The sequence below is a fragment of the Cucurbita pepo genome, chromosome 19 (assembly GCF_057944985.1).
Source record: "Cucurbita pepo subsp. pepo isolate OVF chromosome 19, ASM5794498v1, whole genome shotgun sequence".
Taxonomy (NCBI): Eukaryota; Viridiplantae; Streptophyta; class Magnoliopsida; order Cucurbitales; family Cucurbitaceae; genus Cucurbita; species Cucurbita pepo.
The window spans coordinates 9,837,888-9,862,267 of NC_141816.1; the positions used below are offsets into that span (position 1 = coordinate 9,837,888).

The window sequence follows — 24,380 nt, forward strand, 5'->3', positions numbered from 1 at the left end:
CCTGCTGCCGATGGCTTATATCTTTATCCAAATCTAAGAATAAGAAGATTGACACTCCTATTCAGAAATTTGTCTCCCATGGTTCCTACTTTTTCTTACCTAGCGAGCCTGAGCTTGAGAAGGTTCAGTGAGGGGAGCCCCTTTTCTTTATCAAAGTTGCTACTGCAGTTTGAATTGGATGTCATTCCAGACTAAAAGGGATAATTTGATTGTGGTTTGTTCAAGTTCAAATGTTTGATACTTATGTAGTGGACATAACCAATTCTCTAGTCGTTTTATATGAAAAATCTTTGCCCAATTAGATTTCGTAAAATGATACGACATGGACTTCGCGTAATTTTCGCTTTTGACTCGTGTCTTTTAAAACTTAATCCACAATGAAAAAGAACCAAGTCCAGTGCCACAGTTGACCCACACCTGAAATCTACAACAAAAGATCTCGTAAAGGTGGATGGTTCACCGCGGTCCACAACTAAATCCAGCCTGGACTATATAATATCTTTTTTTTTTTTTTTTTTTTTTTTTTTTTTGGCCTTGAATTCTATTAAAACCTGCCGCAGTTCGTTGACTTGTTGGAGGGAAAAGAACATATATTAATTTTATTCCTTTTATAGATTGGCAGTTCAACTGCAAGACTGATAGTGACGTAGCTGAGCTCATCCATACACATGTTCTTTAACTTAGAGCCCCAAATGCTCCCATCCTCTGCATCTTCCTTGATTTTAGTTAACTAACATAGAGATGAGATGCCTTGTATCATATATAAAAACGCAGAACAAGGCTGCCACATTTCGGATCGAACCCTCCCTGTGGAGCTGTACCTCTATTTTTTTTCTAAAATAAAATAAAAAACTTAAATTAATTTAATTAATTAATTAAGAAGCTTCCATATCGTCATAGAAGCTTCTATACCATATACGGAAGTTTAAAGAAGGGCCGTCATTCCTGGATTTCCAATTTGGGTTTCTGTTCCTGCTCTGTGGTTTGGTAATCTGAAGCAGGAAAGTTGAGCTTGGCCTTATCTCCACGGAACTCAATGGCAGCTCTGTCATAAGCCCTCGCCGCTTGCTCTGCGGTGTCGAAAGTGCCAAGCCACACTCTGGTGGCCCGTCTTGGGTCACGAATCTCGGCTGCCCATTTCCCCCAAGGCCTCTGCCTCACTCCCCTGAATGTCCTCTTCATCCTTCTCTTCTTATTGCCCACAACTATTTTCTTCTCCTCGTCTTGATCTTTCTCCTCATCTTCTTCTACCGGCACAACATTTTGAATTTGAATTTGATTTTGATTATGATTATGATTATGATTGTAATTTCCGTCTTGGAAATAGTTGCATCCCAAGCAGCCAACAATCCGGCACACCTCGCACGTGTCGCCACTGGGAAACCAGAGTTCAATAGCTGGAAGCTGAGCGTCGTCAAAAGCTGCTAGAAGCTGGTACTGGGTGTGGGTTAGCCCAATTCTGCCGTCGCTGACCACGTGTGTCAGTGCCGAAACCATGATCGAATGCTCCTCTTCAACTGCTAATTTACACGTCGAATGAAACGGCGCAGAATCCAAATCTCCGGAAGAACCAGACATCCGTTTTCTTGGAAAGTGTGAGAGCTGTAGTTGGAAGTGGAAAATGGTGAGTGAGTGAGGGTGAAGGGAGGCGAAGGAATTTGTATGTATAAAGATTTTGGTGGAGAGTCTACGTGGCAGTTACACACGGTTTATACGACAGAAGGAGTGGAGGTCGGCACGTGGGGTAAATTCAAGACGGAATTTGGATTACAGAGTGGGATTCCAAGTTTGCCCAAACTGCGGAGAGGACACGTAGACCAGCTTCGTTGATGTGTGACGTTGGCAGCTCCAACCAAAGAAGTCTCACCACCTTTACAATTCTCGAGCCGGAACGCAATTTATTTCTGCTGTCGTGGCGCCTCCATGTCCTCTCTCTTTTCTACTTTATGGTACACGTGTAACTTCATACTGCTTTCTCCTCTCTTCTCGTTCAATTACTACTTTGCCCTCCCGTCAATTTTTTTGGTTTTTTTCCCCAAATAGTAATTTTAATTCATTGTTGGTAAATTGAGTAATTTTCGGTTTATCATATTACCTTATTGAAAAATTTCAAGGTAAGAAAGACGAATATTTTGTGTAGCCTCATTTTTATAAAAAAAGATGGAAATTATAATTCCTATTGCAATAATATAAATAAATAAATAATGATGAGCAAAAATTGTAGAAAAGAAGAACATATTTCCATTTTAAATTGAAGTGAACATAGTTTTATTTTTTAAAATACAAAACCCAAGTCCAGTTGATCGTTACTCACTACAAATTCTATCCCTGTGTATTAAAATAAAAAAATGGAAAGATTTGATTGAGAGGACATTTTGTGTACTGTGTACCGTGTGCATAGGTGGGAATTAGGTTGTCATGGAGGAATGACAAGGCGGCTGTCCCACACTCTCCAACCCTAACTTTTTTCCTTTTTCTATTTATAACACAAACCCAACTCTCTTCAAATAGCCAGAGACAGAAATATTCCACCTAAGCTAAAATACCTAAAATTAATTTCTCTTTTCAAAAAACTCATGTTAGCAATTACTTCTGCAATCATCCTTTTTTTCTCTCGAACTATTTTAGTTTTTATACTTTAAATTTAAATCTATTTTGTGCTCTTTTTTTTTTTTTTTCATACAATTTTTGGGTTCAAAAAATTAAAAAAAAAAAAAAGGATATTAATGCGTCATTGATGAGATTATAGCAACAATAATAATAGTAATTTAGGATAGTATTGCGTCACTGCTGAGAGAACGGTTGACGACTTGAAAAGAATTCAAACAAAAAAAGACGGCACTGTAGATGTCCACACCAATGTCCTTTCAAAATCTGCATGTCCCTTTCTGCGTCAAAATTCAAAACTTTACGAATTCAATTTTGTTCACATCTCTTTTTACTATTTTTCAAAATGTTTAATCTGAGTTTTTTATTTCTTTTATGCATCAACCAAATAACACAAACCCCACAGTCAGAAGAAAAAAGAACAGAGACATCAACTTAGGATAATTCATTTGAAATAAAACCAAAATCCATTATTAAATAGTTTTTGTTGGTGTATAAACAGTGTTAGAATTTTATACATCAACAACATTTATTATTAAATGTCTTTTATGTTTCTTAATTCTTCGGGCCTTAATTAATTCGTCGGGGCTTTTAAAATGTTTTTTTTTTTTTTTTTTATAAAAAAAATGATTTAATTTTGAAGAGGACTTCCTTCCTCGCATTATGACATGTTTTTATCGTGTGGTTGAGAGTGACCCGGGACGATCGTCGGCTAAACATCCATCCATCATTACTTTGTGCAAAAAGACAAAAAATATATAACCACGTGCCAAAGCGCAGCCATGCCCACTACCAAACATTAAAATAAAATTACCAAACATTTTGTCTTATAAACGTTTCCAAAAACATTTTTTTTCCAAATTGTTTTATGATTATTGCAGGATAAACGGGGGAACGAAAGAATACAACCCTTCAACAATAAAAACTATTTTTCTATTTTCAACTTTTAAAGAATAATATTAATTTACCATCCCAGATAATTTTATCAATATTACTAATTACTTAATGACTAAATAATTAACATATATTCTAATTACTTAATTAAATTGTTTAAAACTTGATTTGGTAGCCTAACGATCCACTTTTTCACGGACTTGGGCCATGGACCCTAACTCATTGACAGAGAAATAAATAAAAAGGACAAATACAAAAGGAAATCTAGGCCCAAGGCCCAAGTGTAATTGGACCCTTATGGTTGACAACCCACGTGTGCCACCGCATCGACCTAAAAGAAAATTGAAGTAATAAGACGGTTGATAGTTTAGAGTTTGTTCTTTTAAGTCTTATAAAATGAATTTCATTCCATGTCTTGTTCTATCCTAGGAGTTCACTCCTAAGAGTTGGTTATTTCTAGCCTACACCTTAGGTTAGGTTAGTTTGTTCAACCTAAGCTCAACTTAGGGAAATCTAATTCAAGATGTCGTTATGCTAGTCTCTTTCATTATTATCATAATTCAAGACCTGCATCATAGGTCCTCGAAGTGCAACCTCAGTATCAATCTCATAGAATTCATGCATTTTAAGACTCGACAAACTCTCAATCGAGTTAGGTTGACGATTAAGTGGTAGGTGACAGACCCCTAATCATCCCCTGTATGACAACTAAAATCACAAACATATACAATAGAGACATAACATAATAATTTAAACATGGATCAAGAGTCATGGTTTAAGTTTCACTTGAATCCGAGTTCAACTCATGTATTTCTAAAAAAAAAATAATAATAAAATAAATTGTAACATTTAGCCTACTCTTAATCTGGGTAATTTTTTCTATAACATACTATTGATAATACTAAAAGCATGTTTTTAGTACCATTTAAATTAGAGTTCCATAGATTATTTATTAAGAAACATGTACGGTAACATTTAATATTTTTTATTTATACTATACATTTTGCTCACGTTTAGGTCTTTAAAAAATTAGAAATTTCACCAAACTCCACAAATATGCTATACATTAATTAGAGAATAAAATTGATGAAGGCTAAGGACTCAGGAAAGCTTTAAAAGGTCAAAAGGCTTATACTTACGTTCAGCTGACATCATCATCCTGTCACTGATGACCTGATCTAATGACGTCACTTCTGACTTTTTTCCAGAAAATCCCTTCTCTCCTTGCTTATTTTCGCCTCTCGTAGCTCTCATTCTAAGACTCAAATGAATTTTCTTTCTTGAACAAAGTTGTAGTACTCGTCAAGATGAACCCATAGACACCATGATCGCGATTTTTCATGAAAAAACGAGTAAGTTATTAGCGTTTGAATTTCTGAGTTTGTTTGTTTTTTTTTTTTTTTTTTTTTTTTTGCAGAACTTACCTACACATTTTTCCCTGTGCTCGGTTCTTCCGCCACTCATATCTCATGTTGTAGGCACTGATTGAGATTTCTCCATTCACAAATCTTGTAGATCTCTTCCACTAGAATCTAATGGGACCAAAACCGCAGCGTTTGGTTAAGGTTTGATGAAAATATGAAAGGTCAAAGTTGTCAGGAAAATCCATCACTCTAACATGAACTTTCAACAAAATCTCCCTCATCCGCACGATGTTTGTGACCATTTTCTTCCTTCACGAACTCAGCAATACCTTGAGGATGTTTATCTTTAGTGTTGAGTCTAAACGGCGAGTGAATCACCGTGAATCTGCGCTGGGAGCATTGCCGGCAAAGTGAAAGAACCTTTTTTTTTTTTTTAGTTAAGTGCTGATTAATATAGTAATTAAATGTACTCCACTAAGTTGATTAATATAGTAATTATTTACTTAAATAACAAACTATAAAAATGTAAGACACTTTTATATAATTTAATTTTAGTGATTAAATTGTAAAAAAAAATTAATCAATACTTATTAAAGATGACTAAGACCCTCATAGAACATATACAGTCCTCGAGACAAAATTGAAGCTCTAACGACTTCCTTGGAAGACAGGGAAGAGACAATTACAGAGCATCAGTCAATGCATCCAATGTGCCGATTATAGAGAAACAAGAACATTGCTTAATCTTTCACTTTGACAATGTTATTGAAATTGCTCAATAAACAATGGGTCCACGACACGATGAACAACTAACTAGTAGTGAAGTGACTTGCTACTTTCAATCATAAAAAAAAAAAAAAAAAAAAAAAAAAGCGGATTCGAAAAAACTTTGCAAGCATACTTAACTGAGATGATTCGAATCTGAATCACGTAAAGTAGAAGGGTTCATTTGATGAGGTTTTGAGGAAATTAAAAAGATGAATATGAGGAGTTTGAAGTCTAAATATTTTTGATATTAGTAATAGAAGGGGTGATGGATTACATCCCATGAAAGGAACAACAAAACAAGAGAAGGTACGATAATAAAAGATGTGGTTTTTAAAGACATAAGAAAGATATTGAAGGTAAAATAGATGGGACACCCCTTTACCTTTCATCATCTCCACCCTTCTTACATTTTGAGGTCTACAAACTACTACATAGAAGTAGTAGTTATTATATTATTATTATTATTATTATTATTATTATTATTATTATTATTATTATAATATTATTACTGGTACCAAACGCCCTCCCTCCTCAGTTGCCGGCATCGCTGGTCGTAGCCAATGCCTCCTCCATCTCAGCCGTCTTCATCAGTTTCGCCTCCGGTTCATTGCCGCACTCCTCCACTTTCTCCTCCTCTTCTCTTTTGGTCTTATTCTTATCATTATTCTTCTCTTTCTTCCCTCTTTTCAGCCAAACACCAAACAGTTTCAGATCACCTGCGTTCTCTTCCTCCATCTTCTCCCCGTCCACGTTCAGATCTGCAACCTTCTTCTTGTTGTTGTTGTTGTTGGTGTTGGTGTTGGTGTTGGTGTTCTCCAGTTTCTTGATGATGTTGTCGATCTGTTCCTGCGCCACCTTCAAATCGTCAGTCATAAAAGCCACGAGGTGGTTGCACTTCTCTTTCGCTGTCGCTAATTCAAGCTTCAGCATCTCGTTCTCCTTCCTTAATTTGTTGTTCTCATCGGTCATATCCGCGAGTTGCGCCATGGTTTCCAGGTCAACAATACCTGGATTCTTCGAATCCGGTGAGGAACTCGAAGTGGATCCGATTTCCTCCCCGGAGTAATAGGACGGGGAAGAGTTACCTCCCTCGCTGGATTTGGATCGATGGCATCTGTGCGACGACTTCCGGCGACGGATTTTGGAGAGGAGTTCGTTCTGACCGCGACGGAAGTTGTTGTTGGTGAATTCCCATTTGTCAGGCACGATTTTCCGAAAACCCTAATCAGAAAAAAAAAAAAAAAAAAAAAAAAATTGTATAAAATGTGTTTTAATTAATATCCACGTGAAAAGACATTTATAACCCTGGACTCCTCCAGGTATATTGTTATTGAAATGTTTTGTGTATAGAGAAATAGAGAGTGAGGGGTTACGTAAGTATTAAGCTGACGGACAAAGCTAGAGAAATTGTTGTGCTTGAAATAATTGGGCAGCAAATCTGAAGCGAACTCGGAAGTCTTCCATACGATGAAAGATGATCCAGTTTCATTCCAGGAAACGATGTCGTCGGTGGCAGGATCGTCGACGAGCTGGTAGGCCTTCACCAGGAAGGGAGCGGGGTGGGACATGTGTGCCATGGATGAAGCTGTATTAGATGATTAGATTGTAAGAAAAGAAGAGCGGTGGTGAATTCCCAAGCTTGGAACCTCAACTCCTTTATAAAGAAGAAGAAGAAGAAGAAGAAGAAGAAGAAGAAGGGTAGAAAAAGCCGGTTTTTGCTTTGAGTGCTTAATAATTACACCTCCCCAAATAATAACCCAAGCTTGGAACCTTGTTCGAACCTTCTAATCCGTTTCCTTCTTTTCTGTCTTTTTTTTATTTATTATTATTATTTTTTTTTTATTTTCATTTTGGAGGGGAGGCGTGTTATGTGTTATGCTATGAGTTTTTTCACCCCCTCGGGAATTTAAATGTGAACGGGTTGCCTTTTATATATTTATTTGTATTTATCTATTTCTTTTTTGCAAAACAAAAGGGAATGAATGAGGAGGCCTTGCCTTCAAAACAGACGAACGTTACATGTTTGTTTATTTATTTTTTTCTCCTTCTGGGGTTTGTTGAGAAGATGGGGTTGAGGGGGGCAAACACGTAATTTGCATAGAACAAGAGTGTAAAGGGGTTTAGGGGAAATCACAAGGTTGAGAGGGGTATTATTGCATTGCTTAATCCGTGTGGGGGTGAAAAAAGGCATGGGAAGGCTCCTCATTTTGTTGTTTTGTTCTTAAAAAAAAAGGAGGAGAAAGAAGGCTTGAAATGGAAAGCGGTTGAGATAAAGAATAGAGTGTATAGAAAGGTAGCGTAGATGGATGGGAAATGGTGCGTAGTAAGTAAGTAAGTAAGTAGACGTTTAATCTGTGTTGTCCATACAGTTTACAAGCATGCCGAAGGGGGTGAGGGTGTGGAGGTTTTCCCTCCTATTCCCCTCCTTTTCCCCTCCTCCTTTTCCCCTTAACCCATTCAAATATGGCGCTGTTTTTCCCTATTTTTGGCTTCACATCTGTCAAACAGGCTGCTCCGTAACCGTATAACCACATAATTTGGTTGCCTTTCTGTCACCCTAAATTGTAATCCCATATTTCCCATCCCCCTCCTCTTTGTCATTTCCTTCACACAAAATATGGAAACCCTCCCCCTTTTTTATATTATTTACTGATTATTCACTCTTATCAACTCACATATTCATCCCTATAATAACAATATACTTTAATTACTCTCTCTAATACAGTTAGATATTCATCCCTATAATAACACTATACTTTAATTAACTTAACAATATGTAACCTTTCAATTATGGGACTTCAAATCTTTATAATGTCATTTTCTTCTGCTTAAAATGGATAATTAACCCCTTTAATATCAATAAATTACACCCCCATTCAAACCTATCTTACCCTCTCATCCTAATAACTAAATAAATAATTGCCACCATACTTCTTATCATACTACTATATTCATGCTTACACTAATCCATAATTCTTATTATCAATTCACTCAAACATCTTTATCCAACATATTTGGCTTGTTCAAATTTATTGACATAACGCACGTTCCCGTTATAAATGAAGAAAATGTTTGGAATCTAGGCGAATAACCGAATCTACCATTATTGAGCGAATCTAAGTTTGAAGTGCCGTTACATAATTAAAGATAGCAAATCTTTTCAAGAACGACAAAAAAGATGTCAATGACGTAAGCGGAAATTGGAATTACCCTCCTTTCCTTTTTCGGAAATGGATGGAGTGTTGTTGTCACGGTGTTGATTATAATGACGTAACTTAGTAACGTATGTTTTGATTACGGGATATGTGATTTCGTACAGTACGGTACATTTAATTACGAGATACATAACTTTGTAAGGTAGTAGGTTTCACATGCAACTAACGCTCTCTTTCGTTGATTTTTCTGGGAAACAAAATCATTACATACGTTACGTATATTTCTTTATCAACTATTTGTAGTACGACATACTACGTGCAATTAAACCATAAATTTGGAGATAATAATTAAGAGTTACTTTTAAAAATTAATTATTTAAAGGAGTAAATATTAGACAATGATATAACCATTTAAATAGAGAGATGGAATGAATTGAATACAAGTTAGAAGATTTAGTTGAAGACGATTACAAGCATTACACCTTATAGTTCAATTCTTCACTGTAATTGAGCTTTCCATATTATTCAACTTTTCCCTATAATTGGGCTTTCGATATAATTCAATTCTTCCCTATAATTGGGCTTTCCATATAATTCAATTCGTCCTTGTAATTGGGCTTTCCATCTAACTGGGCTTCCCTTATAATTCAATTCTTTCCTATAATTGGGCTTTCCATCTAACTGGGCTTTCCATCAAGGCCCCATTAATTAATAGTCTGCCACCCCTTCTCCAACCTTATAAGCCATCTGCTTCCATGAATCTCATCCACATATCTTAATCTAATTTAATTTAATTTTTTATGATTACATCAAAATCAGCTTATGAAAATCAAAATACAAACACTACAAAATCCCAACTTACATGTGAACCAAACTGTTTCTAGACTAAATATATATTTTTTTTTTTTGGTAAAAAAAAAAAAAAAAAGGATCTATTAGATATAAATTTGAATTTTATGTCTAATAAAAGTCTAAAATTTGAATTTATTTTATAAATGATATTAGTGAATATAAAATGTTTTTAAGAGAAGGAAGAGACCCAAAACTAAAATTTGAAGAACAAAATTGTAAATAATTGAGATTACATAGATTAAATCATTTGAAAATGAGAGTGTATTTTTTAAACCAAATGGTGGGTGATTTTAAGGTATTAAAAAGTCATTGGCTTCCATAACATGCAAACACGAGCATTACTTTAAGAATAAAGCATCTATTTGTTTTCTTAACGACCAAAAGTTGAATGTTCCATTTCCACATCATTTCTTTTCATAACCCACTAAAACTAATCCACCATGAGTATGGCTGTAATACTAAAAAAATATTGATTCATAAAAATCAACTAAACAATTTTAGACTTAGCCTTCAATTCCTAGAGATCATATGAAGACACAAACATCAGAAACACATCTCATCAAACATGATTTCGGAAATTGATAGAGATTATATGAAGAAGGAAGCGTGGAAGATACAATCAGCTTCCTCCCAATTCTTCCAATTTAATAAATCTGATATTGGAGTGCCTTTCACAACAGAATTTCGGAACACATACAATTCAAGAAACGAACAACTTGGGTAATTCAGGATCAATCTAAATGTGTATGTATTGATTAGAATTTATAGTCAAGTCAAAAACGGAAGTTTGACGGGAAAAATAAAAAACATAATGCAAATTTGGTGATGAAATTGATTAGGAAGAATTAATACTGCCGTACTGAACAAGCAACAACCTGCGCCCATTGTTTCAGCCTTGCTTTCACCGTCTGCGGATTCTCCCCTGAAAACCCAGTTCCAAATTTCCAAGCATCCAATCAGAACAAGAAAAACCAAAATCAAAACAATAAGATTCATATAATTTTCTCTATTCAATTTCATTAGAGGTTGTTAAAGAAAAGGGGGAGTATCATACCGTGGCTGATTATGGCGGCGGGGCTGCTCTGGGCGGATGGAGAAACAGAGCCGGACCCAGGGGAAGAACAGAGAGACGCCGACGAATTGGAGAGAGAGTGATTGTAGTGCTTATTGACAGCTTGGTAAAAGCTCAACGCCGGCAAAGTTTCACAAAGTCGAGGGTCCACCTCTGGCGAGTTGAATCCGAAACCCAACTCCACGCAGGCTTTGAGTTCTTCGAGGTCGTCGTCGGTCACGCTCTTGCTCCGCCGCATCTTGCTCTGGGTTTTGCGACGGAGCCAGGCATCCTCACGGTCGGCGTCAGGCGACCATGACAGCTGCTTGTAGAGTGGAAAAGGCCGAGCGATTGGCGGCTTACGTTGGTCGGCAGATCCCGACATGAAAGCACCGCCGGGGGTCCGGAGACCTCGCCGGAGTTGGATAATAGATGTAATTATGAGGGAATTGTTAAGAGAGTGGATAAAAGAAGGAATAAAGGGAGGGTCGGCTAGGGGGGTAGTGGCGGTGGGCCAGAGGGGAAAGACTTGCAACTTTAATATGGCTGGTCCTCGTCAAGCTGACCTGTCGCCGTGCTTCTATCTTTTTCCCCAAGTTTGGTTCGTCATGTTAGAATTCCCTTTGTTTGCCGCCGAAGAGTGTGTGAATTTGAACTTTGATCAACTTCACCGCAAATCACCTGCGAAATCTCTGCAGAATCAACAGCAAAACGATTAGAGGAATTTGGCAATAATTATTGCTGCTAACACGCTTACCATTTTTGTTTTGGTGCGTGGGGTTTATTTATTACCCCCTTCAAATACAAATTTGAAATCTAAATTTGGAAAGTTTAGCATTTCATCAACTTTTCAAATTTGTCAAAATTAACAATTTACCATATATTATGATTGAATTCCATGTTTATATTTTTTTAGTTTTCAGGGTGTTTGTATTAGAGAAGTAATAAAGTTCATGTGGTATATTAGTTCGATGTGTACGATTAAGATGCGTAAGGTTGGCCACCAAACAGTAGGAAAATATAGGGAAACTTCCGCACACTGCCAAGTTTATAATTACTTTCTAACACAATTAAATTAATAGCAGAAGTTTTGTTGCGGTCAATGGGAAAAGAAATTGAATATCAGGCCAATCAGGAAGACGGGTTACCTTCAAAAAGAAGAAGAAAAAAAAAAGATTTTTCTTTTTTGGTGAGTAAATCTGAATGGGTGGCAAAAGCTGCTTTCAATCGAATTCAAAAAATTTGTTGAGCCGCCTTGATTGACGGCAGTTTAATAAAGCAGGCCATTTCAGTCGATTCATATTTCAAATCGGTCAACCTGTTCTTCCTCATCCATAGATACATAATTCCTTTCTATGGCCAAAAGTATTATTGGCAGACTGATGCGATTTTGAAGACATTTCATCCGACTCCACGGGACATTATCTAACAAGAAAAACCTGAGTAAATAAATTGAGAAAAACATTTCACATCATCTCCAGAAAATCAAAAGTTCCAAAAATGCAATACACGGTATGCATCGAAAAATTGCAGCATTTACACATCATATCATTTCACTAAGATGAATGTGAAGCCGAAAGCTTAAGACATTCACTCTGGCATTTCCTAAGACAAATGTCATTCCAGTTTGGCACTTGATGTTGATTCACACAAACAGTGCGAGCACAGGCATCCGTGCAGGCATCAAGCTCGGATACTCCACACACAGTCACGCAAGTGTCGGGAATTGGGTCCTTTGAGAAAGAGCCTACCTTTTTCAACATTCGCTTTGATGTGCACACCCTCTCACAGACAAAAATGTCATCTGGATTCTTCTCCCTTCCCCTGGCGGTCTTTATTTTTTGTTCCTCGGAATGCCTTCTTCTCATTATGTATGCTTGCCCTGCAACTACTGCTGGAATAGCTGCCCCCAAGAGCGACCACCATACTTCCACCATCAGCTCTCTTCTCCCTTGGTGCTGCACGAACAGAAAATTGAAAGGGGAACAGAGTCGATATTATTGACCTACAGGAACATATCCCTGATGTTGTGCTTCTCTAGTCCTTGAGAATGGGATGCAAAATATAGCAGGTCGATTCCTTGATATTCAATTTCACCGAGTAACCCATTATGAATTCTCATGAACTATTTATAAGCCACAGATAAAATATATCACTGCAGTTTCATAAGTATCAAATAATCTCAAGGACTGGTTAAACTACAAAGAACAAACAAAATCTATGCCCATTTTCACTCATGCATCACAGAAACTCCTGCTCTTATATAAAACTTCACAGATTCTAAACATAGTAATGAAGGATTAGAAGGTGGGAGGGGCTCAAAAGATATAACCCAATCTTATTATCATTTCGATGGACAAAAAGCATTTACTCACTCGAGAATCAAAGTCTCGACTCGGATTGTACTAAAAGTCACGGTCAATTAACTTACCCTTGTTGTGCAAAATGCCAGAACAAAAAATGCTTCGATAATAGTGGAATGTCACAACCAAAATGCTATGATATCATTTGTTGTGCACCGTAATGCCACAACCTTCAAAAGCTCTGATACCACTTGTAGTGTTCAAATAGCACAACCAAAGAGCTCTGATACCCAATTGTTGTAGCCCAAATGCAGAAGCAAAATCGATCGCACTCACACACCCACAAGCAGAAATTAAACCAAAAAACATAAAGATTTATGTGGTTCATAGAGAAGAAATTCTCCTACATCCATGGGTGATAGTCAGTCACTATAACCAAAGTGTTTACCAGTGTATCTCTCACGCTACAAGGTCTCTCTTAAAAAGTTCCTCTCAATTGCCTCTAGGCAAATACAAAATAATAATGACTGCACATGATTCCACCCTTCAAAACAATGCTAGACAAACCTTTATATAAGGCATAACAATACTAATTCTCATACATGAACCAAATAAATGAGAATATTAGTCAAAATGGTTATGAACTGAATTAGAGTTTATAACCAAAATAAATAAGAATATTAATAAAAATGGTTATAATCTAAATGAGATTTATAACCAAAATAAATGAGAATCATGACAATTCATCTCATGACAATTTACAATAATCTCCACCTTGTCAGAAAATTCTCAAGCAGATAACCGATCCCCACTATCGTGTTTCCATTGAGTAGCCTATGCTACCTCTTTTAGTCCCTCTAATTATTGTAGAAGCTCCACGAACTACTTTCAAATTTTTTCAAATTTCCTTCTTCCAGAGTGATATGAGAACCATTCGCATCCAAAGCACCAAGGGAAATTAAATTAAGAAATCTTAGTTAGGGACATCCCTCACATCATACAAAGATTTCTTCGATCTACCTATCAAATGTTGTTGTCCAACTAACCAACCCGCTATGTCATATATATTTCTAATTCCAAATCTCCATACAAAAAACAATTTTTCATACTAAGTTGTGCAAGCTCAAAATTAAATTGAGCAACACAACAAAACCCAAATGGATGGAGATTATCACAAATCTTAGAATATGATTTTCAAGAACAAATATCACCAACAACCCATACAAAGATTTCTAATCTGTATGTCAAAGGTTGTTACACAACTACTTGAAAATCAAATGGCGGTGTTATATATATTTCTTCTTCAAAATCTCCAAACAAGAAAACAGTTTTTTCATACCAAGTTGTGCAAGCTCAAAATTAAATTGAGCAACCAAAGCCAACAAAATCCGAATGGATGGAAATTATCACAAATCTTGGAAATATGATTTCCAAGAACAAATAAACAAGCTTGGGATGAGAAACCTTCTTCGATAATTGATGGTGAATGTGAGCATGTCTAGTGGTCGATGAGGTTAAATTTTTCACAATACCCCAAATACCACAACTTGGCGCTCTGATACCACTTGTTGTGCAAAATAAATAACCAAAATAACCAACAAAGATTGTGTATATAGTCCTAACAAAGATTTCTTAAATCTTTCCCATGGTGTTTTGGATGGGAATGGTTCTCGTATCACCTTGGAATAAGGGAATTTGAGAGTAGCTAGTGGAGCTTTGGTGGTAATTAGAGGGCCTAGAAGAGGTAGCATATACTATCTCAATGGAATCACGATAATGGAGATCGGTTATCTGCTTGGGAATCTTCTGACAAGGTAGAGATTGTTGTAAATTGTCATGAAGATTAATGGTCATAATTCTCATTTATTTTGATTATTACATCTCATTTAGTTTATAATCATTTTGATTAATATTCTTATTTATTTTGGTTATTAACTCTCATTTAGTCGTAACCTTTTCTATTAATATTCTCACTTATTTGGTTCTCAAATTAGTATTGCTATGCTTATATAGAGGCTTGTCTAGCATTGTTTTGTGGTGTGGAGTCATGTTAAGTCATTGTTATTTTGTATGTTCCTAGAGGCAATTGGGAGGAACTTTGTAAGAGAGACGTACGTGTGAGAGATACACTTGTAAACACTTTGGTTATAGTGATTGGCTACCACCCGTGGATGTAGGAGAATTTCTTCTCTCCGAAGCACATAAATCTTTGTGTCTCTTTGTTTAAATTTTGTTTGTGGGTGTGTGAGTGCGATCGATATTGCTTCTTCTTTTGCTACAACAATTGGGCATCAGAGCATTTTGGTTGTGGCATTCCGCAACAACAATTGGGTATCATAGCATTTGTGGTTGGGGCATTCCGCTACAACTATTGGGTATCATAGCATTTTCAGTTGTGGCATTCCACTACAACAATTGGGTATCAAAACATTTTAGTTGTGGCATTCCGCTACAATAAGTGGTATTAGCGGTATCAGAGCATTGAGGGTTGTGGCATTACCACGCACAACAACTTTCTTCTCTTCTTTATGTATATAGTCTCTTTAATTTGTGTTGCTAGTGTCAATATAAGCTTGAGTCTAGGGGAAAGTGACGTTCTCTGATTTAAACCCAAATAAAAATCAGGCAATTGTCGCTGGTTGTTCTTAATTCGATGAATTCGATCCAACAATCGAATTGAAGAAAGGAATAGGAAACAAAGTAACAGCAACAAAAAGATGAATCTTCTAAAGGAAAAGAAGAAAGAAATGGGAAACGACATAATGGCAAATCCAGTTTAAATCAAACGAAAGTGAAGAAGATGAATCAAGGCAGCAAACAATAATCAGCTCAAAATGATAGCAACAACAGCAAACCCAGTTGAAAATAACAGGTTCAACAAATGCGAGATGAGAGATTATTAGTTTAAACAAACGTAAGTGAGGATTAATAGATGATTACATACCAAATAAACGAGTAGAGAGACCCAGAAAATGCTGAGAATCGACGGAGACAGGGAAATTTCAAATAAGGAGCAAGAGCGGAATGAGTAGATGGCGACGGTAGCCGAGTAGTCGAGGGCAACGGCGGCTTAGTGTGAGTGAGACAAGAAATGCGAGAGGCAGAGGGAGGGAACGATGCTCAGAGTGGCAGTCCGATCCTAAATTGAAGAAACCCTAAAAACCGCCTTTTGGGCCGGTTTGATTCGGGTTAGGAGATTACCAATTTCTGGCACAGATTTTGGACAACTTCCTCTCTGAATTTTTATTTTTCCTTCCACAATGTTTAAATTGTAATATTTCTTAATGTGTGATTGATAGCTTATTTAAGATTTAACATTGTAATTAGGTTCATATTTATTTATTGTTAATTTAACTTAACTACTAACATTATCTGCCCAAAATAAAACATAGAAATCAAAATCCATTAGTTCGTTCGTGGGGTTCTAGTAAAACAGCATTATCCGTTGTAACATCAAATTAAAAAACATAAAGAACGAAGAGACTTGAGTGCCCAAACTGCCATTACAACAAAGTCAAAGACATCGTTCTCATTAAACAAACCTTCTTTAGGCCCACAAATAATAACTATGGATAAGAACACATTGTAATTTCATTTGATGCACGTGTTTGATAAGGTGTCGATTCCCTATATTACACTCCTCTATCATGCACGCCCTTTCTTTGATTCAATGTAATTAGACTCAAAATTGTTGAATTATCTGTTACAAAAATGCACAAAAATGCTGTTTATTTATCTGTTACAACACATGATATATTATTATTGCTTCTGCAGCAAAGTCAAATGATGGTGCCAATACACAAGCTTTAATTCAATTTCCAGTGGTTTGAATTTCTACTAGATTCTCACAACTATTTCAAAACAAATTTCTTTAAGAAAAAAAAAAAAAAAAAGATTCTGTGTAGGTTAAATTGAAATATGGTTCAGATTATTTCTGCAAGATACATGACTTGAGTGGCCAACAAAGAATCAGCTTTTTGAGAGCTTTTATCCCAACTTTTCTCTCTCTGGCTCTCTCTCCCCCAGATAGTTTCAAGATTTAACTCAATTTGCAAGTAAGAAAATCCTTGTACAATGCTTGGATACGTGGATTCCATTCAAGTTTTTAAAACAAATGGCAGAAGGCACTCAGTCAAACAATCATATGATAAAAAAATGCATTATTATTCCAATGACTTTGGTTGGAATGAATGAAGTTTTTGCGTGAAATTCCATGAGTAAACAGTAATGGGAGTGTAGCTTGGTCAAAACTTAAATGTGTAGCTCTGTAGTTGGGGTAAGGTACGTTTGTAAGTGCAAAAGAAAAACAAAGAAAAGTAAAAGGCAAGGCAGATGGGACGTGCAGCGAGGGGGTGGTGTTTCGAGTTTTGACAGCCAAAGCATTGGGCTTTTTTGAATTGGCACTTTTGGTGTCAGTTTCCCTTTGAATTTTGAAAACTCTCTTCTGCATGGAATGTTCTTCCTTTCATCCTTCATCTCCCGTTGTTGTTGGAGTAATTTTCTGAACATCCTCACTAAAACTAACCTCTCTACATATCAACCACTGCGTGAAAAGGCCATACTCCCCAGAAGAACTAATATGTGATGATTGATTAAATTATTGATTTGGTAAGCCAACAACAACCAGATGTTTTCAAATAATGTATAACTGTATCATGATAGTTTAACACACAAAGTTTCTGCTTCTAAAACTCTTCAAATATTATGGGACTTCTGTCTCAAAATTGATTAGACTATTTATACGACTAATATATATAATTTTTTTTTTTTTTTTTTTGCTTCACAACAACACATGAGACTATTTGAATGACTATTGAATCCTAAAAACTATCTAATATGCATTTTATTGATACAAGTAGTAACTATCAATTATTTTTTTAACCGTAGTTTCATATTATGAGAATAACTTTTATTTAAATATCATATCGGTTTATTCTATTTAATTGAGCAGTCACAAAATTGTAAGTTTCTTCTGGATTTAGAGACCAATTTTGGGATTGAAATTAGAAGGGCAAAGACAGTCATTTTGGTTGATGTAGAGGGAAGGGAAACGGGGAAATCCAAGTACTTTGGGGGGCAAATGAAAAGGGGGAGAGTGGGGTGGGGGGGGGGGGGGGGGGCCTCCAAACGTAAGCAATTTTGGATTTTCCACTGTTGTCTAACTCTCTCCAGGCATCTCTGATTCTCCCCCCACCAAACTGCTCCCTACACAAATTTAACACCTCAACCGTTTTTTTCATATGCTTAAACATTATAAATAAAACGGAAAAAAAAATATACATTTGAGTAATTTCTTGATTTAATTTTTATGCGTTGGAAATTTAAGTATTTAAATAAATAGAAGTCATAAAGAATTATCATATTAGTATAGAGATATATATAACTTAATATTATATCAAAGTAGAAAAGGGAGGGTTAATTTGAATATTTTTCTAATAAAAAAATAAAAAAGCATAATAATAATGCAAGTAGCAAGCTTTAAAGTTTTGGTTTAGGTTTTACATGCCTTGAACTTGAAGCAGGCTGTGGGTAAAGCAAAGTGCACTCCTTGAAATAAAAAAATAATAAACTTTAACCTCATTCTTTAATGACACGCATGAAGAGATGCGTACTCAATCCCCATCGCACCCCTTAATTTATAGCTTTTAACTGTGCGTGTGCATAACATTTGATGATTGGCTTTCGTAAAAGTGGGTACCAACCCCAAAGTAATCACCACACACGAGTGCCCCAATTTTTTTCACTTTTTTTTTTTTTTTTTTTTTTTTTTTAATATTATTCAATATTTTCTTACTACCGTTAAAAATAATATTTTAAAAAAGGTTAAATCCATTTATTAATGTCAACATCCTTAATCTCATTCAACTTACTTTTCTCAAATCAATCTTCGTTAGGAAGACTCGTGTGCTTGTATGTCTCTCTCTCTCCCTCTCCCTCTTTATTATTATCATTATTATTGTTATTATCTTTTATCATACCTCTTCCCACTAGACCGGTTAGTTATATTAGATGTTTGACACTCTTCCAACAAATTAATTAATGACTAATTAATCATATTTTAACTTCCTAATACGTAATTAAACAAGCATGGACCTGAAGTTAATACCAAGTTAAAATAAAATGATTAAGGTATATATTAAATAAGTCTTTTGGAAGGAGAAAAGAAAAGGAAAAAGAAAATAGAGAATCTAAAATTACATTGGTGCTAGATGAGATGTTGACTCTTGGTAATGACCAAATAAATTATGGCTCCAAAATTCGAAGTTCTACTCACGTGTCGAACTCAAGAGCTTGTGTACGTGTGGTGAGACATCCTCACTTTAGAAACTGAATTGAATTTATTGCGAGAAAACTCTGCGATCATAGTAAGAAACAGAAACACAACCCCAAGACATTGGGTTTCTTTCATCGACCTTTCAGGATCAGGCTGTGGTCCGTCCTTTGGCCACAGCAATTGAAGCAACCAATCCCACTCACACCTTCACTTCCAATGACAAGTTTTTGAAGAAACGTGGTGACCACATATCGCATTTCAATTAATAACTCGGATACCTATTGTGTATTTTGGGTGGGGAAAAAATGGACCCAAATCCCATCTTGTAGGCTAGAAAAGGCTAGTGGAAAAAGACTTGAGAGTACAGCAAACACCAAAGCATGGGTTTTAGAGTGGACAAGTGGTTCCGCTTTAGGTTAACAATGGTGACTTTCCATGAGACTTTTGTAGCTTAAGAAAATGTTTGGTGAGCTTTGTATTTATTACACATTTTGGTCCATAACCTAAAAGCCCCTACAAATCTATTTCACTCTGCTTTCTTCTCATAGCTACCCTAACTTTGGATCTATTCTAAAGTTATTGCTCCATTTCTCCCCCCCCCCCCCCCCCCCCCCCCACTTCAGAAGTCCTTCTGCAACTTGCAATTCTGGCTTTCATTAAAACTCATCTATTAATATATTTTGTTTATAATTAAAATCAATTCATAACCAATATTAAAAAAGAAGAAAAAAAATCAACCGTAGAAAGCTGTTTGTCTATTTCTTGAAAGCTTTTTTTGACTCAACACTTATTTGTTTGTTTTTGCTCTAAATCATATTAATTCAAACGATAGAAAACAAATCTCTTGTGCTCATTAGTCATTTCATTCCTATGTCAATGCTTATAAACCTATTGATAGCGATGAGTTTGTAATGAAATCATGTTCAAATTTATTGAATACTTATAAATTAATGTATTATCAAATCAAGTTTGGTTTTATTCTAATTGATTTAAAAGGTGACTTTTTGAATAGTTAGATGTCTTAATCCAAATTTTAAATTAATTAAACATGTTTTAGCTTTTATTCCATGCTCACATCTAAAAAAATGATGGCCAAAACAATGGATTTGTTCGTTAGATATTGAGAAGTCTTAAAATAGTTAACAATTATCCTTTTATATAAATAATTTTTTACTACAAAAATTGGCGATGATAACGATATTTTAAAAAAAAAATTAAAAAAAGGGTGAATGTATTTATGAACATTTATTTCTTTATCTAATAAATATGAATTTTATCAATTCAACCATCATCGAATAGATGCAACACCAAACATCAATTTCATTTAAAAAGTTAATGGACATTATTAAACGATAAAAATGTAAACTATCCATTTGTGTCTAACAAATACATAATCTATATGTATGTATATTTATTTATTTATTTGGGTGGAACTATATTTCAATTGATTTTTTATACTTAATTAGTAAAAAGTATTGTTAAGAAGTAGGAAATATTTTAAAGTTACATGGTTTTCTTAAAAAAGGGCCATTTTCAATATCCACCAACCAAATAGACCTATCTTGTTGTAATTTTGTGAAAATGACATATTTCCAGCTTCGTTTATAAGACGAATTCACGTGTCAATCACATGTTTTTTTGTTCTTTCTAGTTTGTGCCATTTCACTCAAATCTTATTTTTCGTGACATGCAATTCCATCGATTTTTGAATAAATTAAATCTTGTTTCAAGAAAGAAAGATGTGATCCACAAATGAAAAGATAAAACGTTCAAACTCTCCTCCCTACAAAATTAAAATGACATTAATTATATATATAAATAAATAAAAGACAATGACAAATAATCAATAAGCTACTCTAAAAAAAAAAAAATTGTTTTATTTTATAAGTTGCATCTTAAAGGTCAGTAAAATTTAAACTTATTAACATATTTTTTTTTTTTAAAAAAGGAATGAATATGTAGAGATAGAGATAAGTCAATTGGAAATAAAAATATGATTTATGCACGGTTTTCAAGAAAAAAGAAAAAAGAAAAAAAGAAAATTGCACGATGAGGGGTGGGGTGGGAAAGGAGTGAAATTACTACGGTGGACTTGGGAATTAAAAAGAAAATATATATAATATATATTAAAAAGCACTCCAATTTGTATGAAAAGAAGAAACCACTCACTTAAAAAATCTGATCTGAGAGTGGGGTCCACTCCCTTCACACATACACCTCTCGCCTCTTCCAGCTCTACCTCTATAAGTACCTCAACTTCCTCTTAATTCCAAAATCTTCCCTTCTCCCACTCGCTTCAAATCCTTTCCTCGGCAAAATATACCTTTTCTTCTTCTTCCATTTATCGCTGCTTCATTTAGTTCTGGCCCCCCAATGGTGGACGTCGACCGCAGGATGGCCGGTCTCAATCCGGCTCATATTGCCGGACTTCGACGCCTCTCCGCCCGGGCCGCAGCTGCTCCCTCTGCCGCCATCACTCCTTCTCATCCCCCTCGCGCTGGCCTTCTCTCCTTTTCTTCTTTGGCTGAGAAGGTGATGACCCATCTGCGCAAAGCCGGCGTAGAGGTGCAATCGGGGCTTTCCGTCGCCGAGTTCGCTCGAGCCGAGGCCGAGTTTGGGTTCGCTTTCCCACCGGATCTCAGAGCTGTATTGTCCGCCGGTTTGCCGGTGGGTCCTGGGTTTCCCGATTGGCGGTCTTCCGGCGCCAGGCAGCATCTTAGAGCCACGCTTGATCTTCCAATTGCGGCCATCAGTATCCAAATCGCCAAGAATACGTTCTGGTCCAAGTGTTGGGGTCCGAGGCCCTTAGACCCGGAGAAGGCCATACGGGTCGCGAGAAATGCTCTGAAGAGAGCGCCCCTTTTGATTCCCCTCTTCAATCATTGCTACATTCCCTGCAACCCCTCCCTGGCGGGGAACCCGATATTCTCAGTCGACGAGAATCGGATCTCCTTTTGCGGTTTAGATCTATCCGATTTCTTCGAGCGGGAATTCCTATTTCGGAGCTCCGAATCTGATACCCACCTTCTCAAAAGGCATAGGTCCATCAGCGAAAAATCCGCCGCCTCCTCGTCTAACTTCTTGCGACGGAGCCTAGACACCGGAGCAAGAACACCGAGGTGGGTGGAGTTTTGGAGCGACGCCGTGGTGGATCGCCGCCGGAGAAACTCATCTTCGTCGACATCTTCCTCACCGGATAGGGTGTTCGAGATGCCGAGGTCGGGGATTCCGAAATGGGTAAACGAATACATCGAAGAAATGGGATCGACTTTGAGGGAAGGAGGTTGGAGCGAAACGGACATTTCGGAGATGGTACAGGTCTCAGCGTCCGGATTCTTGGAAGGAGCGATGTTATTAGTGGACAACCAGGCGGTTCTAGACGCTCTGCTTCTGAAAACAGATCGGTTTTCGGACGTTCTCCGTAAAGCCGGATGGAGCTCGGAGGAAGTGTCGTACGCGCTGGGGTTCGAGCATCGAGCCGAAAAGGAACGAAAACCCGCAAAGAAGCTCTCCCCAGAACTGGTGGAAAGAATAGGGAAGCTGGCGGAGTCGGTTACTCGGGCATAGGACGGCCATCCCAACCCCCATCTGCCCAGATTCCTGATTGTGTTTGTTTTTTAAAATTTCAAGGTCTCGGGTTTGCATTTTTTATTCTCCCCTCCAGTCATTACTATTATTTCTTTACATATATCATATAATACACATATAAAATCATGGCATTAGGGAAAAGGAAAAACAACGAAACGGTCAAAGTTACAAACTTACATTACGTAGTATCCCGTTCATGTATGTATATGAATAATGATGATAAATGAGAAAAGAAGATCTATTCTATTATATTATTTTGTGTATTTAAATCCAGCTCATATATTATACAATGGAAAATAGGAAGTTCCAGCGCACGTGTGGGAAATTAATTTTTATTTTGAATGGAAAAGAGACGTTAATGAATGGGTCCCTCTCGGCTTCTCATCTATCCAATAAGAAACACAAATAGAAGCAGAGAAAATGAAATGAAAAAAATACATAAATATATATATATATATATATATATATATATAGGAGAAAGAAGGCGCAAGGTTGGGGGGGAGAGGAGGAGGGAGGGAGGGAGGGAGGGAGGGGGCGTGGGACAACAAATCATGTTATTCCATGCAACCAAAAGGGTGTCCGTCGTTTAGCGTAAGGAAATTAAAAGCAAAATCTTATCTTTTGGATTACATGTTTAGTTTTGAGCTGCCCAAATCTGGGTGTTACCGTCTGGGAAAATGAGCCAACTTTCTCTCTTCATCCTCGCTTCCTTCCATCTCCTTTCCTTTCTCTCTTTCTTTCTTTTGCCTACAATTCTCCCCAGAAAATCTCAGACATGAAAACAATAAAGCTGCCTCTTATTATACTTTTTGGCATGCGGTGGGTTCAATTTCACCCATTCATTTTATCCCCTTACCTATTATAATCTTCTTCTTCTTCTTCTTCTTCTTCTTCTACTATACTAATTCTTTTCATTTAACCTGTTATTAACTTTTGTTATATTCAATATCATCAATGTTTGTCGAAATTATTATTCAAATAAAACTAAAAAAAAACAAATGGAAACCTAAAGTCTCTGCTATTCTCTTTCAAAGGGTTGAAAATGTGAGCCGAGAGTTAGAAAACAAGAGAAAATTAGTCGCTGAACATTAAAATTACTCATTAATGTTGAGTGGTCCAATATGAATAATTCCTCAGAACTGGACCAATCAGTTCAATTATTGAATACTAGTAATTAAATATGACCAAATATAATGTTTCTCTAACAAACTAGAGCCATTACTATTTTTAAAATTATATTCTTTTATTTTTTTAATATCACATTCAAAAATGTAATGCACAAGATAATAGTAACTTGACGTTTAATATATCTAAGAAATTAAAATAGTTAGCATAAATAATAGTTGTAGAATGCAATGAAATTGTTCCATTTGATTGAAAAAGCAATTGGCAAATAATTAAGAGGATAGACAGTGAGTTCATGGATTGATGTTATTATGTAAGCAATTATTCAAAATTGAGTGTGGTCGGAAGGTCGGAAGGTCGGAAGGTCGGAAGGTCGGAAGTACTCCGTCCACAACCTTC

General features: G+C 36.2%; 4 protein-coding genes and 1 non-coding gene across 5 annotated transcripts; 1 reads left to right on the forward strand and 4 right to left on the reverse strand.

The window, feature by feature from the left end:
* Positions 1 to 578: 578 nt before the first annotated feature.
* Positions 579 to 1,642, reverse strand: LOC111782142 (ethylene-responsive transcription factor ERF109). The gene has a single exon (XM_023662944.2). It carries the CDS (start codon positions 1,576 to 1,578, stop codon positions 940 to 942), a length of 639 nt encoding a protein of 212 aa, XP_023518712.2. The 5' UTR covers positions 1,579 to 1,642; the 3' UTR covers positions 579 to 939.
* Positions 1,643 to 5,849: 4,207 nt separating this feature from the next.
* LOC111782144 (heat shock factor protein HSF24) lies at positions 5,850 to 7,333 on the reverse strand. The gene is made up of 2 exons (XM_023662946.2): positions 7,007 to 7,333; positions 5,850 to 6,854 (listed from the first exon to the last, which is right to left on the reverse strand). Exons 1-2 carry the CDS (start codon positions 7,208 to 7,210, stop codon positions 6,165 to 6,167), a joined length of 894 nt encoding a protein of 297 aa, XP_023518714.2. The 5' UTR covers positions 7,211 to 7,333; the 3' UTR covers positions 5,850 to 6,164.
* Positions 7,334 to 10,371: 3,038 nt separating this feature from the next.
* Positions 10,372 to 11,419, reverse strand: LOC111782145 (uncharacterized). Its single transcript, XM_023662947.2, has 2 exons — positions 10,695 to 11,419; positions 10,372 to 10,562 (listed from the first exon to the last, which is right to left on the reverse strand). The coding sequence occupies exons 1-2, from the start codon at positions 11,074 to 11,076 to the stop codon at positions 10,486 to 10,488; spliced, it is 459 nt and encodes a 152-aa protein (XP_023518715.1). The 5' UTR covers positions 11,077 to 11,419; the 3' UTR covers positions 10,372 to 10,485.
* Positions 11,420 to 12,135: 716 nt separating this feature from the next.
* LOC111782146 (uncharacterized protein At5g64816) lies at positions 12,136 to 16,227 on the reverse strand. Its single transcript, XR_015414564.1, has 2 exons — positions 15,939 to 16,227; positions 12,136 to 12,649 (listed from the first exon to the last, which is right to left on the reverse strand). It is a non-coding gene; the product is annotated as an uncharacterized protein At5g64816 (transcript).
* A 5,306-nt stretch (positions 16,228 to 21,533) lies between these two features.
* On the forward strand, positions 21,534 to 23,105 carry LOC111782143 (uncharacterized). The gene has a single exon (XM_023662945.2). The coding sequence runs from the start codon at positions 21,642 to 21,644 to the stop codon at positions 22,833 to 22,835; it is 1,194 nt and encodes a 397-aa protein (XP_023518713.1). The 5' UTR covers positions 21,534 to 21,641; the 3' UTR covers positions 22,836 to 23,105.
* Positions 23,106 to 24,380: the final 1,275 nt, after the last annotated feature.

Excerpts from the sequence above, each read along its gene's own strand:
- LOC111782142 (XM_023662944.2), bottom strand. The coding sequence starts at position 1,578 with ATGTCTGGTTCTTCCGGAGATTTGGATTCTGCGCCGTTTCATTCGACG.
- LOC111782144 (XM_023662946.2), bottom strand. The coding sequence starts at position 7,210 with ATGGCACACATGTCCCACCCCGCTCCCTTCCTGGTGAAGGCCTACCAG. Across the intron at positions 6,855-7,006 it reads TCCGTCAGCTTAATACTTAC|GGTTTTCGGAAAATCGTGCC; the intron begins GTAACCCCTCAC and ends TTTTCTGATTAG.
- LOC111782145 (XM_023662947.2), bottom strand. The coding sequence starts at position 11,076 with ATGTCGGGATCTGCCGACCAACGTAAGCCGCCAATCGCTCGGCCTTTT. Across the intron at positions 10,563-10,694 it reads CGCCGCCATAATCAGCCACG|GGGAGAATCCGCAGACGGTG; the intron begins GTATGATACTCC and ends CTGGGTTTTCAG.
- LOC111782143 (XM_023662945.2), top strand. The coding sequence starts at position 21,642 with ATGGTGGACGTCGACCGCAGGATGGCCGGTCTCAATCCGGCTCATATT.